The sequence below is a fragment of the Glandiceps talaboti genome, chromosome 7 (genome assembly GCF_964340395.1).
Source record: "Glandiceps talaboti chromosome 7, keGlaTala1.1, whole genome shotgun sequence".
Lineage (NCBI taxonomy): Eukaryota > Metazoa > Hemichordata > Enteropneusta > Spengelidae > Glandiceps > Glandiceps talaboti.
In genome coordinates this window covers 7,430,576-7,444,475 of record NC_135555.1, presented here as the reverse complement: position 1 = coordinate 7,444,475, position 13,900 = coordinate 7,430,576, and the positions used below count along the sequence as shown (strand labels likewise).

At 34.6% G+C, this 13,900-nt stretch overlaps 3 protein-coding genes and 1 non-coding gene across 4 annotated transcripts; all 4 read left to right on the top strand.

The window, feature by feature from the left end:
* Window positions 1-1,418: 1,418 nt before the first annotated feature.
* On the top strand, window positions 1,419-6,050 carry LOC144437478 (uncharacterized). Its single transcript, XM_078126421.1, has 4 exons — window positions 1,419-1,517; window positions 4,249-4,524; window positions 5,419-5,506; window positions 6,042-6,050. Exons 2-4 carry the CDS (start codon window positions 4,286-4,288, stop codon window positions 6,048-6,050), a joined length of 336 nt encoding a protein of 111 aa, XP_077982547.1. The 5' UTR covers window positions 1,419-1,517; window positions 4,249-4,285.
* Window positions 4,684-4,807, top strand: LOC144438358 (small nucleolar RNA snoR83). Its single transcript, XR_013481055.1, has one exon. It is a non-coding gene; the product is annotated as a small nucleolar RNA snoR83 (small nucleolar RNA).
* Window positions 6,051-7,923: 1,873 nt separating the features above from the next.
* Window positions 7,924-10,894, top strand: LOC144437477 (acid-sensing ion channel 1B-like). The gene is made up of 6 exons (XM_078126420.1): window positions 7,924-8,019; window positions 8,727-8,883; window positions 9,272-9,328; window positions 9,779-9,947; window positions 10,716-10,803; window positions 10,868-10,894. The coding sequence occupies exons 1-6, from the start codon at window positions 7,924-7,926 to the stop codon at window positions 10,892-10,894; spliced, it is 594 nt and encodes a 197-aa protein (XP_077982546.1).
* Window positions 10,895-11,113: 219 nt separating this feature from the next.
* On the top strand, window positions 11,114-13,067 carry LOC144437117 (acid-sensing ion channel 1A-like). The gene is made up of 3 exons (XM_078125974.1): window positions 11,114-11,222; window positions 12,092-12,183; window positions 12,669-13,067. The coding sequence occupies exons 1-3, from the start codon at window positions 11,119-11,121 to the stop codon at window positions 12,791-12,793; spliced, it is 321 nt and encodes a 106-aa protein (XP_077982100.1). The 5' UTR covers window positions 11,114-11,118; the 3' UTR covers window positions 12,794-13,067.
* The last annotated feature ends 833 nt before the right edge of the window (window positions 13,068-13,900 follow it).

Here is a 13,900-nt window from a genome sequence, read left to right as displayed (position 1 = left end):
TTTTCTGATGTGGTGTTAAAAAGATTTATTAATTTTATTCTTAAAATAACTATAAATCAACCATACTGAAAATACACGCTATCTCCAAAACAACTTACTTGTGTTATAAGAATGTTTGTTTCCATGACATCACAATATGTCAACCACGCTAACAAAATACACTCTATCTCTAAATGTACAGTCTGATGTACTTGTGTTGTAAGAATATTTGTTTATATGAAGTCACAATAAATCAACCATACTAGCAAAATACACCTTATCTCTAAATCTACAATTTGATGTACCCTGTGTTGTAAGGATATTTATTTCCATGACAGCTTCTGCATGAATGAGCAGAAAAATGACTACAAGTGTCCGATCATTCTTCATACTTAAAGGGACATGAGCTAATTCTTTGCTATTTATGTTCCATATGTGTATGACCGATTGTTCCACTTATTGTAATTAACTGAAAAAAGTGACCACGAGATATATCATCGATAAACCAATACCATTTGATGTATGTATGTATGTATGTATGTATGTATGTATGTATGTATGTATGTATGTATGTATGTATGTATGTATGTATGTATGTATGCGTACGTGCGTGCGTGCAGGTCTGTCTGTCTGTCTGTCTGTCTGTCTGTCTGTCTGTCTGTCTGTCTGTCTGTCTGTCTGTCTGTCTATCTGTGAGTGAGTGAGTGAGTGAGTGAGTGAGTGAGTGAGTGTGTGTGTGTGTGTGCGTGCGAGAGTGTGTATGTATGTCGAGTTGATGATAGATCCAATTACTCTAGTAATGCAGCTAGTATATATTGATTGTAGTGCTTGAATATAAAACTGTGTTCACGTTTGCCCTATGATTTGCAATGGGTTGCCCGATGACATGTTAAATCCTGTACCGACAAAATGGAAATATTAATTTTAAAGTAAAACTGTTATCATCATATTTTGTTGACATGACATTAACAAAACACTGCTCTCTGTGGATGAAAATTCATACTCGAATGGTTATTTAAATATAGTAAAGATTTGTTGAAATTAGTGGTTAGGCCAAATAAAAAAGGTTGTTTGGTTCCGGTTCAATGTATGATAAAGACTTAACATGTTCATTTAAAAATAATTTTGTAGCACTGTGTTAATATTCCTATTTAAACAATGTTCATGTTATAATACGGTAAGGTTTTAAATTGTGACAAAGTAAACATAGCGTTTGCGTGGTAAGAACAAAAAACATTGTTGGGGGTAAAAATTATATTTACATATAATGTTTTGTTCATTCTATGGTAAACAGCAGACAAAGCTATTGCATTATTTGGAAATGGTCCGACTATACTAAATGGTACAAGTCACCACTTGACTGAATGTAGGTAATACATGTTTATTACACACTTTATGCAATTATTTGATGTAAAACGTAGCTACACTGTGTTTTCCACAGATGCTGTCTCTGGGGGATCGGGCTGACCGAAATACACCAACGTAGTTATACTTAATGATTATTGGTCAGATAACGAATATTTAAAGAACTCGTAAAGGTGAGTTTTAATTTTTTGGATCAATTGTCTGGGTGTCCAAGAATCGTCGTCATTCATCCATACGAAGAATTTACAAGAATTAAAATGCTCAAAAATGTTACTAAGAAAAAGTTTTGGTATTACAATTTGCTAATATTGTTAAAGGAAAATTTAACCCCTTGAAAAATAACGTAATATATAAATCGTGCCATGGTTGTGAATAATCTGTCGAAATATTGACATATCAATGTCAGATGAAAGCAATTAAGGTCATATAGATTGTAAACACACTGTCAAATTCAGGAGTATATAAATATATAATACACTTATTGCCTGGTCATGAGGGTACTAGTTAGACGTCTATTACCCCGAAGGTAATGCAGAAGCTATTTCCAGAGGCTGAAAGAAGGGTAATATGATTTCTACTAGTCGGTCAAATAAAGCCAGGAAACAAGTGCCTTATACATCACATTCCCAGGAAAATATTCTTTCCAGAGTCAATTCATCGGTAGTACTCACTGTGCTGCTGTAATATTGCTCTTGGGAAAATAGAAAAAGAATATTGCCTTTGCCAAATTGAGGTCACTATTATTACACCTGATGCCATAGACGTTGTAATTGGCTATAACGGGAACACGTGACATTCTAAAAAGTGATGTTGCCTGGCAAGTACTACAAACCATAAACAAACAATGGAAATCATAAGGCTAGTGTTGTAAGCGCCCGGTTAAGCTTATCAGTCTTTCAAAACCTGTTTCAACTCTAAATTTGATTGCATCCATTATTTTCAGTGGTAACACGGCTCATTTTTGACAACCCGACTTTGACACAGTTTTTGTACGGTGTAAGATAAAAATAATAATATATGGTAGGCACGGGCAATATCACGATATATTGCCTACCATCGGACTAGTGGTCATGACTTTAATACTGATGATGTCAGAGCCGAAGGCATGACCACCACCCCCTTTGGTGGGCATTAAATCGTGATATTGCCCTTTCTATCATGTGTTATTATATAACTATTCTATACCATCTGACATAGTCTAAGCCAATCACTAAAGGAAGTATAAAATAATGTCTTATAATGTGTTTCATGTCGTTTTCTGTTCAAGCAGTTTGCGAAAAAAGTAAAATAAGACATGCCAATTAGAAAAGGCAATTATATTCACCTTTGTTGACTCACACCAGTGCAGTGTCGCTACTCTCTTCTTTACGTCAAATGTTGTAGTGAATGTTCAGCAAACTGTGCACTACATACAAAATTACTCCTGTACTCAGTAGCAAAATTGTAGAAATGAATCTAATATATTTTTTAGACAAGAGATCGAAATTGCTGAAATGAAAAGATAATCAAATATTGATCCGTGACACAGTCATCCATCCATCAATCCATCAATTTGTAATGGTGTATCTCAGAATTAATGCATTTTATTCGACAAATTCACTGCTATTTTTGTTTCGATGTTGTCCCACAAAACTAAGTATATTGCATTGACAATTTAAGAGCCCTTCCTATCATATTTCTTTCTTCAAAATTGTTATTCTCATAATAACATACTGAAACACAGTTAGCTCATTTCTATTCCGATCACTTCATACATATACTTTGTACTCGATGATAGATATCGTAGTCACTTTGTCAGTAAATTATAATTAGAACAATTTATCATTCACATATGAAACATAAATAACAAAAAAAGACTTTCAGAATTAGCTCATGTCCCTTTAAGTATGAAGAATGATCGGACATTTTTAGCCATTTTTCTGTTCATCCATGGAGAAACTGTCATGTAAACAAATATTCTTACCTCGCATGTACGTCAAAATGTTGTTTTTTGAGAGAGATTGTATTTCCTTAGTATGGTTGATATATTGTGACGTCATTGAAACAAATATTCTTACAACACAAGTACAACAAACTGTAGTTTTAGAGATAACGTGTATTTTTTTTAGTATGGTTGAGTTATTCTGATGTGATGAATAAAATAAAATTAATAAATCTTTTTTCACACCACATCAGAAAATGTAACAAAAGACGGCCTCAATCACAGAAATGAAGGGCTTTCGGAAATCACAGTTGTGCACGTGACAATGGCAACACGACCTAATTTCAATTGAATTACTAATTACTTTTCAGATTTCAATGTGACATATATTTTGATAATGATGACATTCATCATTCATGCACAATAAATAACAGTGATTTAAATTCAAAAAGACATTAATTCTATTGTTGGCCCTAGGCTGTTGGCAAACATTTGATCACATTATTTGACTAAGGTAGTTATGTTCATGACAATGATTACAAATGAACTTGCTATCTATATATATACAAATCAGTGTGTTTCTCCATTAAATGACACATTTATTATTGTATGAACTTCTTCTAATCGTCAGTACAAAGAAGCGCATTATGCAGACTAAGTGAAAGTTTACAACATGACAGGAAATTGTCTTTGTCCGTGACGTCATGACAAGTTGATTAATTACTAATTTTAAAGAATTATTGAAATTACCTAATGTATAAGCTCATCGGTTGCACCGTTGCGATCGCCGGTTTCATTATTCTCAAATGTTGACTCCTTTAAATTCATTCTAGCTTTATCTATTTTCCGTTTCATGTGATCACCTATATGAATTGATGATCCAATAGGTATAACGACTCTACATGTACGCTCTCAGTTGTGTGTTCTTATATATTGGGCAAAGGGTTAACCAAGTCTTATTACATCTATGTCAATGTCAACAGGTTTGGGACCGATACAAATTGAACGACTGTCTTCAGAATGAGTACCTGCGATTTTAAGACGAGAGTGGGTCCATTTATTCCACCCGAATACTCTGGATTTGAAAACGGATCACTGAATGAGAGAACAGATCAGAAAGCTAACTACGAGTCACAAAACGATGAAAGTGCTGAAAACAAGAATTTGTCCTGGAAGGAAATTATGTTGGCATTCACTCAGACAGCTGGCATTACGGGTGTAAGGTTTATCGGCGAGAAGAACACGGTCGGCTTTAGAAGGTACGTTAACTAAAACTGCGTAACTTTTTATTTTAGATTAATACATTTTATAACTGACGGATTGCTCTTTTTTCTGTGGTGGACATAATGACCGTTTTGTTTCCTACCAATAGATGGATCATCAGATAGTAATAGACGATGTCTGCTTGCAGAACGTCTATTCCACTTTAAATTGGTTCCTAAATCCTAGTACATGAAAAGCAAAAATCAATGCTTGTGATTTTTAAATTAACACGCTTTGATGTTGCTTCAAAGGCTAGTATTAATAATCAACATCACGTTCATCGTGATTACTTAAAAAAGAGTGACAACCAGATCTCTTATACTGCCAGTTAATATTTCAATCTCATTGCTAAACTACCACTTTTGGTCCAACAACAGTTTGCTATTTACCCAAGATTTGATCACAATAACTGTCATTAGTCGAACAAACATTCAAGGCATGTATTTTTGTATATATGGAAGCAATTACATACTGCTGATAACATGTCATAGGATTCATAAGGGTTAACAATCGCATGATACACGTGATGTAAAAACGAATAGGGTTCAACAGACTTTCATAGACACATCGCTTATACATACATACATACATACATACATACATACATACATACATACATACATACATACATACATACATACATACATACATAGATAGACAGACAGACAGACAGACAGACATACAGAGACAGGCATACAGACAGACAGACAGACAGACAGACAGACAGACAGACAGACAGACAGACAGACAGACAGACAGACAGACAAATAAATAGATATATAGATAGATAGACCGGATCAAAACATGAGGATTCCTTCTGAAGTAAAAAAATGTCTGTATAGATGATTTAGATAAGATGAATTTAATGTGAAAATATACTTTATCATCAGGTTTTTATGGTTGGTAATTGTATTGATGGCACTGTCAGGACTTCTGTACCAGACTGGTACACTTGTATCATCGTTCTTGTCTCACCCCGTAAATGTTAACATACGATATGCAGTACCAAGCGACAAGCCGGATTTTCCCGCCATTACGATCTGCAATAACAATTTATTCAGGTAAGTTACCAGATTAGCAAATGGTGTACGAGGTGCAATCAATTACTGTTTTAGGTTGATTATGCAATATCTTGAAATGTTAACAAGAAATAGCAGAGAATTACATGAAGATTACTTATTGGAGAGCGAAGGCTAAATTGAGAAACTATTCTGCGAATTAAGTTTGTTGAATAAACGAAGATCAGTCCAAATACAGAGAATGCACAGTTCATGGGGAGACTAGAACTTGAGAAACTAGGTACGACTTTGATAAAGAATGACAAGAACTTGCTCTCAATGAGGTTTGAATTTAAAACCCTTTTTTTCTACGTTTCGGTCCTGCACAAAGGACCTTTGTCAGGAATAGATACAAGAAGTTCAGTTCTGCTGGCCGGGCTGAACAAAATTGTCGGATTAAGTTAAAATGACCCTCATTATGTTAGATGACCGTTGACCGTGTGACACACTCACAGAGCTCATAGGAGACCTATCAGCACAGTCGATTCTGTCGAAGCACACGGGATTATTTGGTCAATATATACCGATTACGAGGCACATTCCACTGTTTTTTTACACATACATTTTACTTTGAGGCAATAAGTTTAAAATGTAGCCACTTGTACACAAGCGCGAGTTACAACTCCAGGCTGATGCTCGGAATGCGTACATTATCTCCCGGCAGCATCCTTATTGTCACATAATTATATCACACTTTTGTAGGTATCAAAGTCTTGTGTCATACTTCGGAGCACATTTAGCGGTAGAACATTACACTCCTTACATCAATGCGATATTTGCAATTGATGGCGAGTCCTTTACCGACGACTTTGAAAAGTTACCTACAGCATATGATGATTTCGGAAGTTCAATGTTAGATTTTTTGAAAGCAAGCGGTCATCCCGTGGATGAAATGATTAAAAGGTTGGTACCACTGATAGTTTAATAATGATATTAGTATAATAATTCTCAATTTATAAATTGATTCATAACTTTAATATCAGTCAATTTCAAAATGACTTATGTCTACAATACTCGTAGAAACTATTTCTAAACTAAGGAACTTTGACAATTGAGTTTAAATTGTTAAATATTATTAAACCACTCTAGACAGCATGTTTGTGTACTGTAAGATACGTCATGTCAGTCCGCTCTCACCGGCGTACTCTTATCTATAAAAGGTGTTGACCGATGTGTGAGGGCGGCCCGTCACGGCGTACCTTACAGACTAGCTCTTGATAGAGCACTTTTTTATCTGAATGTATTGAATTTGATACATAATAGTAGACCATAAAGTCAGGAGGAATAAACATTTTTTTTACGGTTTTCCGGATTTTTAATATAGTTTTCTTATTTTTTTCTACATTTCAAATAAAGTTTTAAATATTACCATCATATTAACTATCGTTTCTTCTGACTGTCTTTTCCTATTTCCTACCGTCATCACTGTCTTATCAGAGTTTATCAAGTTTGCATTAATAAGTGCATACCTAATCCTAGAACAAACTCATGAGCTATTTGCCCAATTTTAAAACCTTATTCGGTCAGTGTAAACATCTACCAATACGACTAATGGAGAGTTGCCTCAAACTCCAAACATATATACTTTCTTTTCATAAAGATGTTCGTTCAGTGGTATACCATGTGGTCCTGAAAACTTTACCCAGACTGTTACAAACTATGGTATTTGTTATACCTTCAATGCGGAAACAGTGGTAGAAGTTCTTAAAGTTCGCAATGCTGGTAGGTGACTTGTAAATAATGTTATTATCTAATGTCGAATAGGTGCGAAAGTCAGATATACACAATAGATAAACGGCATGAGTTTGAAATACACCCTGAAAAAATCCCAGTAAAATATAAATAACGATTTTTGCAAATGCCTGTGAATTTTCAACTGTCATTATGCATTGTGTAAATATTGTTTTTGTATATGCTATGCACAAGCTATCCAAGTTGTTGGCACTAATGTTTACAACGTATAACGTTTTTACGTTATATGGTTGCGCGCGCGCGAGTTATGTGTGTATGTGTGTGTGTATGTATGTATGTATGTATGTATGTGTGTGTGTGTGTATGTGTGTTTGTATGTATGTATGTATGTATGTATGTATGTATGTATGTATGTATGTATGTATGTATGTATGTATGTATGTGTGTGTGTGTGTGTGTGTATGTGTGTGTGTGTGTGTGCGTGTGTGTGTGTGCATGTGTGTGTTTAAATGCACTTGTGTGAACAATGAATTTTGTGTCATTGAAATATTATACTTCATAGGACGACGTTACGGGCTACAATTACTGTTATTTATCAATGAGAGAGAGTATATTGGACCAAGAAATGTTGTCGGTTTCCGTATGATGGTACACGGGCAGGATGAGGTACCGGATATAGCCGGTCAAGGTGTGTCTATTTCACCAGGGACGGAAACTACTATAGGTTTGACTAAAACTTTGGTGAGAAAATTCAATAACCTTTAATACAATATTTAACACATAAATTGTGATATTGCCCTTGCTTACATGTGTTATTATTGAAATGTAAAATAATTCAATGTAATCATTCTTGTGTCAGTGATGACTCATTAAAATAAAAAAGCTACATCAACAATATTGATAAACATGCAATTACCATGAGATATGCAAATCTCAATCCAAGACAAAAATAAACATTTATGCAAATGACTCATTGATATGCCTGAGGTGTTCATCAAAAACTAACCAGTTGTTGCGATTACGATAAGAAAGATGTCGCTGCAGTAGATGTCTAGATAACATTCCAGAGATACGCAGACAGAAACACAGACGACCAGAACGGCCATACAGACAGACAGGCAGACAGACAGACAGACAGACAGACAGACAGACAGACAGACAGGACTAACCATAACCATATCTTTCCTCGTGGGAGATAATGAAATGAAAAGGTTATTGTGCCATGTTTGATAAATGGCCATATACTTTTGCGGTAACAAATTTATCGTTAGTCGTCTTAGCGAAATGTACATTCTTTTTCACATAAACACGTATTGAACATGGTATACGCTAAATATTTGCAATAACTGACACTATTATAAATGGTCATTATTGTTGCAGCCAATTTATTATTATATTTCAATATTGCACAATTCTGTTATGATACATTTTATCTTTCAAAACGACAGCTATCCAACTTAGGGTCTCCATATGGCGATTGCGTTATGGACATAGAAAACAACATGAAATATTTTGATGGCAAATATTCCTTATCTAAATGTTTGACAGAATGTGAGACTGACTATGCGATAGAGAAGTGTGGATGTAAATACTTTTATATGCCAGGTAAACCTTGAATTACAAACTCTGTATTGTATCTACACTTCAATAACATCTGGGGTATGGCAGAACAATAACCGAACCTATACCCATACTAAGATGTCCACACAGGAATTTTTGATTTGTATAAGCAAACGCAAATTGACATCTTGTGGTTTTTCAAACTTCAGTTATAGTATTAGCGACGAATGCTAATACTACGGCAATTTGCCTTTGAGAAGCATTCTTAAAGTGACCAAATAGATGACAAATGGGTATTTATTTTGGATTTCTAATTCTTAAGACAACGTTGTTCTCCTACTTGTAAAACATACTGAAACAGCATCCACCAAGTCCTTATCATCATTCACATCCTGCACAATCTCCGTATGACGGTTTTAATATAACATTTCAGGCAACAAGAGATTCTGTACTCCAAATGAGCTAAAGTACTGCTACTTTGATGCTATGGGTAAGCCATCATGTTTTGTATATAGTATACGTTTGTGTTGAATTTCGTGTGTTCCTGTAAAAATATCATTACGACAGCGATATTAAAGGTTTACCAGTGTGTCAAAGGAGATTGAATGGATCACAGCCGTCGGTGCTTTAGATGTCTTTCTTTGACCTTGTATACCACCCAACTCAAGACTATTAGCCCATTCTAAGATTCAGATTGAAAGTTTGTCTACCCTCTGAATTCTAACTGTTATGTTTCAATGTAAGCCGTATTTGAGCACAAGTAAGAAATTCATTTTATGTGGAAGGTGTATTGTTTTGCCATTCAGCAATATATTTTGGAGGAATGATTAAGAAAAACAATTGTGTCGCTTAATTACTTGGTAACCTCAAAGTCGACTGTATATTATTTTTCTGAAATCCGATTAGTACAACATTTTTCTTTTTAAAATTCTATTTACAGATAGTCTTGCAGTACAGCCGAATGCATGCAGCAACTGTAAAGAACCTTGCCAACAAATCAACTACAACGTTAAGTTATCATATTGTGACTATCCATCCACAAAGTATGCATCGACCATGTACAGCGAAAAGCGTTGGCCTTGTAGTGATGCCATTGGATATTTTCTCTTGTTAGTATGAAAAGCATAAAGGGGCGAGATGGTTACTGCAATAACAGAGTGACTATAGAGTTTCAATCAGGCGGCATGGTGCTTTTGATGTCTCACACAACATTTTAGTTATAAATTACACAAACAAAAATACAGATATCGATAGGGTACACACATAATATGATAAACCTTGTCTCACTGTGAACGCAAATCAACAGCACTGTCGGATGCGACAATGGAGATTCAAACGCAAAACTCTTTATTTGTGTTCACAATGAGATAAAATATAACATTTTATGAGTGTGTACGCTATCAGTGTTTGTACATTTGTTTTTGTAATTCTTCACTAAAAGTTGTGTGAGACGTCAAAATCATACCATCTAATTGAAACTATATAGTCACTCTGGTTTTGTAGTAGTTTCCCTTTCTTCTGTTAAATTACACACTAATTTTATGCACCATTTGCTTCATATACATCATTTGGTTTCATAGTAAAACGCCTTTTCTTCAAGGGGTTAAACTCATAATCATGTTTATTTTCCATCATGTTTATTATTTGCCCCAAAGCTTTTCTTCAAAAATGAAAATGCCATAAGTAAACCAGAAATACAGAGTAGCTGAGAGTATAAAATATCTTGAAAAGCGCATTCGTTTAGAAAGTCGAGATATTTTAGATAGAAAAAAGATAGATTATGTGATATTTCAATATTTCAAGATTGTTACATTGTATTGTATCTTCTAAGTTATTGACTGATTGTGTTGTATATACTGTTTGATTTTTTTTGGCAGAAGTCGTTCACCACTTGACGATCCCGGCTATCCTAGTGAGGTCATATATCTACAAGTCCAGCAAAAGATTTTTTCCAATGACTATAGCGTACAAAATATTTCTGAGTATTTACCATCATATGAATTTAATGTTGATGCATTTTCTTATTTAGTTTTGGAAGAAACTTTTAAGTCACTAAGTTATCTTTTCATGAATTACCTTGACCGTGATAATGACGATATTGGATCGGATTATTATAATCAAATCTATTCCGAGCTGCTTGCGAAAAATATGAATCTTCATGCTTTGCCGTGGGATCACATGAATGGCACGATGGACGGCAATGTTGCCCATGGTAATTTGACCATGGATTATCTGATTGGTTTTCTGTTCTACGGATACTGGCTACCTCTTTTTAACGAGATGTTCCCCATTATGTACAAGGAAATACGAGATTTAAGAGAAAATACATCAATAGAAGTGTTACCGAATGAAGACATGAAGAGTATTTGTAAAAAGTATATAGAGTAAGTTAACGACCGTTCTGTAGTATTGCATTGTTTATATATATTGCTGGCTTTGTAACATCAGACTTGGGAAATGTTAGCTTATATAAGATATATGTTCGACCGTTTTCACACGTACACATCCAACAGATAATATTGCAGACACAGCTTAGTGTTTGGGTAAAAGTAAGTAGTATTTTTGATAGACTAAGAAAAAGAATAAGTCACCCTTGACGACCTCACGTCTACTACATTGCCTTCTTGTAGTGACGCCTTTCACGGTCATGTCCATCATGCGTCGCCCATACTAGTTATTTATCCTAGTTAAGAGTTTGCCTAGAATGTGGTACTGTCATGGCAAGGCTTTGGCAACAACGATCTTATAATCTGGCTCTGAATATGCTACCCCAATGTCTCATTTAAATATTAGATAACTTCTGAAACAGGAGAAGGAAGTGTAGTCTCATCACCCACTATCTGTTGCAACCAGACATGCATTATGCTTATCAAACAAAGAAGGTTCTTCACTTAAAAATGATATAAATGTGATAACCATTTTCACAAGAAACTGGCTGATCTTTAACGTCAAGACAGTGTTCGTGTATTTTCAGGTTACACTGGTACTAGTCTTTGCTGCATTGCAACAAACATTCAAATATTCAAACAGGTGATATTATGTAATGCATGACTATGTCTAATTCCATGTACTAATTTTCAAGAATAAGTGAATGTAACTGCCATATTTAATTCGTACACTGCTATGGTCTACTATATGTACCAAAAACACACGAATTCGGAGGAATGAACGATAGAGTACAAACACGTATCCATCATATGTTGTTGAAACAGTGGGAGATGTGTATACTGTTAATGTATCTTTTATCATGCAGGGAAAACCTGTCTAAAGTCACAATTTACTTCGAGGACATGAAACTTGAAAGTATCATACAGCAGCCTGGATATGAATCATTTAATCTCGTCTGTAAGTATTTCAGTATTGTAGTATATTTGTCTTAGTTAATTTTCCGTGAATATGTCTGAATCATACAAAACGCATTTCGAGAACGAGCTTAGCGAGGCAATAGGACAGATCCACCAATCTTTGAATTGAAAACACATGGATATCTTGTCGGCAGATACAAAATACAGAAATACCATGCCGACCAATGTTTCAATGCACTACAGATTTGTTTCGTCATCGCATCTAACAGTTTACACTTTAAGATTTGAGTCCATGACAAAGTAACGATGTCGTCATAATCGTTGATATTAACGCCATGTCGATATTCCTTTCAAACAATCGTGAAGTTAACTCAATTTGTTTGTAATGTCCCCTAGCAAAACTGACATTTGTTCAACGAGATGGTTGGATGATGCACTGAGTTTTTACCATGAGAAGGGTCTTATATTATACGAATGATCAAACACTCCAATAGGTTCACAAGTCTTTAATATATTATATTTCAGGTGACATCGGGGGATCGTTAGGATTGTTCTTCGGAGCTAGCATCGTCACCTTTATTGAAATTCTTGACTTCTTTACCGTACAGTTCTGGAAAAGCAAAATGGCAAACAAAAAGCCCAACGTGTAGTAAGGGGAAGAACTGTGCAATTATGTATGTTAGAAGACGACCCTTAAACAAGGTTATTATCCGTGACCTATAGCTAAAGGCTTTTCAGAATCGACACTTATTTCATGCACCTAAACTCTTTGTGATTATTTAGATATCTGTTCAATCATTTTGCAATATATGAATTGGAGGTTAACAAATAAATCTCAGGAATTTTAGACTTTTATCAATGATAATCTTAAGGCAATTATCAGCTAATAGAAAACAAACCTTTTATTTTATCTTATTTATTCTCCTGTGAATTGATTATTTGTGGTTGCAAACAATGTAACAGTATTGTTTACAATACCAATTTATTAGTATTTATTATCAAATTTCCCATGATGCAACATTCAACATGGCGGGTTTGCAAGGTCCCTATTGGAGACCTGGTAGGATAGAGGTTGCAATGTGACTGATTTAATCATATGCGTTTATAGAGGCTGGATAGGATTGATTTTCCCAGTTGTTCCTTAGTTGTTCCTTAAGGTACTTGGAGAAGTATATAAGACCGTTGTGCTGCTATGCGACCGTGCCAACATGTCCTTGTAAATCGCTTTGAGCAGCGGGCAGGAAAGCGCTATGTAAACAAAAGTGATATTCAAACGAACATTCTTGTCATTTGTGTACAGACGTCATCGTCGTAAGGAAAGATCCCTATAAGACCCAATTTACTGCATATAACTTATTTATATTATCATATTATAAGAACTCAACAGAAATGGCAATATCTTACTCTAGTTTATGGGATCTTGATATTCATTTCCTTACGGTCATTTTATTTTTTACTAATATTATATTTGATCACTTCGAAGTTCACACAATAGCGAAGAAAAATTAGATAGACAAAATCGGACATGTATTTATTTTAAATATTGAGGAATGATTGGATAAATAAGTGAGTGCATGAATGAATGAATACTAATTACATTTATGAAATTTACATGTTTCAAGCTGAAATACATTGCAAGTACTGAGATAGGAATTGAATCAGTTAACAACTAGTATAACTTTGGCTTTGTAAAGATCACATCATAGTTATATCTATTGGTTATTGGGTAATAAACATTTCGTAAATTTAATTTCATC